This window comes from Pinus tabuliformis, chromosome 4_2 (genome assembly GCF_031772625.1).
Source record: "Pinus tabuliformis cultivar Carrire ecotype Pingquan chromosome 4_2, CPIR1, whole genome shotgun sequence".
In the NCBI taxonomy this organism is placed as follows: Eukaryota; Viridiplantae; Streptophyta; class Pinopsida; order Pinales; family Pinaceae; genus Pinus; species Pinus tabuliformis.
Genome location: NC_142304.1, coordinates 400,775,345 through 400,778,263, shown reverse-complemented (window position 1 = coordinate 400,778,263; position 2,919 = coordinate 400,775,345). Strand labels below are relative to the sequence as shown.

General features: G+C 36.6%; 1 protein-coding gene across 1 annotated transcript; it reads left to right on the top strand.

Moving 5' to 3' along the window:
- Positions 1-226: 226 nt before the first annotated feature.
- Positions 227-1,458, top strand: LOC149169643 (reticulon-like protein B6). Its single transcript, XM_089425279.1, has 4 exons — positions 227-442; positions 734-862; positions 966-1,035; positions 1,322-1,458. The coding sequence occupies exons 1-4, from the start codon at positions 227-229 to the stop codon at positions 1,456-1,458; spliced, it is 552 nt and encodes a 183-aa protein (XP_089281405.1).
- The last annotated feature ends 1,461 nt before the right edge of the window (positions 1,459-2,919 follow it).

Sequence of the window (2,919 nt, the reverse complement as noted above, 5' to 3'; positions counted from 1 at the left end):
CCACAAAACACAAGGGAGGGTTGGATCAACACTGCAATTAACGGGGAGCACAACAATCTCCCCTTCAACCCGAGAGCCAGGTGTGTTTCGACACTTTTGGCTCTGATAGCACTTGTTAGAGACACGATTGTCGTTACACCAAAACCCGGTGTTAGTAAACCGACAATGAATTAGGTTGGGATTTTAACTGAGTGGAGATTATTAGTTTGCAGTTGCTGATGTGTAAATGTGGAGAAAGAAGAAGTTATCAGCTGCGTTCCTGAGTCTTGCAACAGTGATATGGGTGCTGTTCCAATACATCGAGTATAGTATGGTTGCTCTCATTTGCCAGCTTCTCCTTGTGTACGTGCTGGTTGTGTTTGTCTACAACAATGCAGTTGAATTCATGAGTATCACAATGTCAGCCATCCACCTTTTTCTGTGCTTTCTTCTTTTCTCTACTGTATTTTTTTCTCTATTTCCGGTCAAGTTTATTTCGAGAATAGATTCTAGAAATATCTCAAAATTAATAAGAGAATTAGGACGTCACTACTAACAAATAGATTTTAAACGCCAAAAATATGTGAGTAACCTCCAAAAATGTGAAAAGTTAAACAATTAATTTTGAATTTTTCTATAAGATTTTGAAAATTCTGCAATTAAATTAAATTCAACTTTTCTACTCACCAACATTATGAACTTATTTCTAACTTATCTCCAGGAACTGTCACTGACTTTTTTGTTTACATTACAGATTTGCGCCACCTCCCATTCCGAAGAAGTTATTGTAAAGGCAGCCACTGTTCTAAGTGTTAAAGGCAATCTTTTTTCAGATTTTCTGTACGACGCTTCATCAGGGAGGGACGGAAAGAAATTTGTCATGGTAATGCTTTATAAGAATTGAACCCATACCATTCAAATTATATCTTGTTCTGTGGACTTGGATCCCATCTAATAAATTATTAACGCGTAATTGATCAATACAGGTTGTTGCAGGCTTATCCATACTGTCTGTGATCGGTGCTTGGTGCAGTTTTCTTACTTTGCTTTACATTGGTGAGTAACATTTTTTATTTAATTTTTTTCCTAGAATTTGATAGGTGACCTAGAGTCAATTATTTCACCCTGGCTGGTTCATTAGATTCCAAACTGGCTGGTTCATTAGATTCCAAAATATCTGAGGAAATTTAAAATGTGAATATTTTTAATGATATATAGCAGGTAGCTGGCTGTGAATTTACAATTTATTTATTGTGGGTGTTCTTTTTGTCGGGTTTTGTGGTTTCTTTGACATTGCGCGCCCTTCACCATAAATACGAAGACAAGATTGATCGGTTTGTAGATACAGCCGTTGTGGAAATTAAGAGACCCTACGTGCATATTTCAGATAAAGTCAATGTGGCAAAGAAGAAACTATACATTTGGTTCGATGACAGAGTGTTGAGAAAGATTCTAAGGCGTCGAGTGAAGCCAGAATAAATCTTTCAAACCGAGAAATCCTTTCCTTTGTTTTCTCAACAAATTTTGAAATTCTGCCACGCCCTATTTCATAACATGTTTTTCTGCGTTTCCTATTTCAATTCATCATATTTTGTATGCGCTAATACCTTCGGAGACATATTGGCTGTATCTTGTTCGATAATGGTAGACAAGAACAACACCTTTTGACACCCTAAAGGTTGACTCCCTTTGACACCCATAGCATGTCCTTCACTTTCAGTATACTCATAAAATGTCCTTCACTTTCAGTATACCTTCTAACTCAATTTGGAATAGTGATATTCCAACTCCCTTTATTGCATGCTTTGTGTAAGCACCCAACTCCACATGTAACTCTAAGTTTCACTATGTCAAGTTGACAAACAATTCTTTTCTCCTTTCATATGCCATGTTGCTCCATTGTTTAGGATCCATGTATTAGTTGGTATGGTGTTTGACCTTTCATATGCCATGTTGCTCCATTGTTTAGGATCCATGTATTAGTTGGTATGGTGTTTGAGGAATGATAGGAAATAAGTGAGGATTTAGTATCCGTGTGTTAGTTGGTTTCTCCTTTCATATGCCATGTTGCTCGATTATTTAGTATCCATGTATTAGTTGGTATGGTGTTTGAGGAATGATAGGAAATAAGTGAGGATTTAGTATCCATGTGTTAGTTGGTATGGTATTTGAGGAATGATAGGAAATAAGTGAGGATTTAGTTTAAACTTTCTAGTAAAATCTCCCATGAGTTTTGTTGGCACATGTGCAACTTTTCTTTCTCTCTAGCCACTATGGAATTTTTTTTATCTTAGTCCATCATTATTTGGTTTTGAGAGTGACTACTCACTCTCGCTCGAACCTTTTCCTTTTTTCTTTACTATCTTACTAATAAGAGCTAGGTCCTGATTACCTTCCTTCTTTTTGGCCTTTCCCTTTAGCCACACCCTCATCACTTCTTGGATGTAGTCATCCCATAGCCTCTTAAATGAGCATTTTTTCTTTCAGAAACAAATTCTTTTGACTAAAGGGTCATATATCTCTAGGAAGCCATTGAATGCCATGTTTACTAACTCTACATCATGCACCTTTGTCCCCGTGATTATAAGTTAATGATGGGTATGAATGATCTTCATTAGTTAACTTATCACTATGTCAAATCTAGTCATCTACATAGATTAGAGTTTGTCCCTCAACAACATTTTCCTTTTAGTAATCTTTCTCTAGTATAAATCCATCAAAGAATCAAACATCTCCTTGGTTGAGTTTTTCCCAAACATGTGAGGGGTTAAATGGTCCTTCAATGCATCTAAGAGTAGCCTTTGTCTTTTATCTCCCTCTTAGTTAGGACAGTCTTCTCTTTATCATCTATCAACCTTTACCTTGAGAACTAAGGTGACCCTAGCCTTCCAAGATAGGAAATTTGAGACTCCATTCAATTTCTCTTCAAAGAAAAGACAC

Excerpts from the sequence above, each read along its gene's own strand:
- LOC149169643 (XM_089425279.1), top strand. The coding sequence starts at position 227 with ATGTGGAGAAAGAAGAAGTTATCAGCTGCGTTCCTGAGTCTTGCAACA. Across the intron at positions 443-733 it reads GCTTTCTTCTTTTCTCTACT|ATTTGCGCCACCTCCCATTC; the intron begins GTATTTTTTTCT and ends TTTACATTACAG. Across the intron at positions 1,036-1,321 it reads TCTTACTTTGCTTTACATTG|ATACAGCCGTTGTGGAAATT; the intron begins GTGAGTAACATT and ends ATCGGTTTGTAG.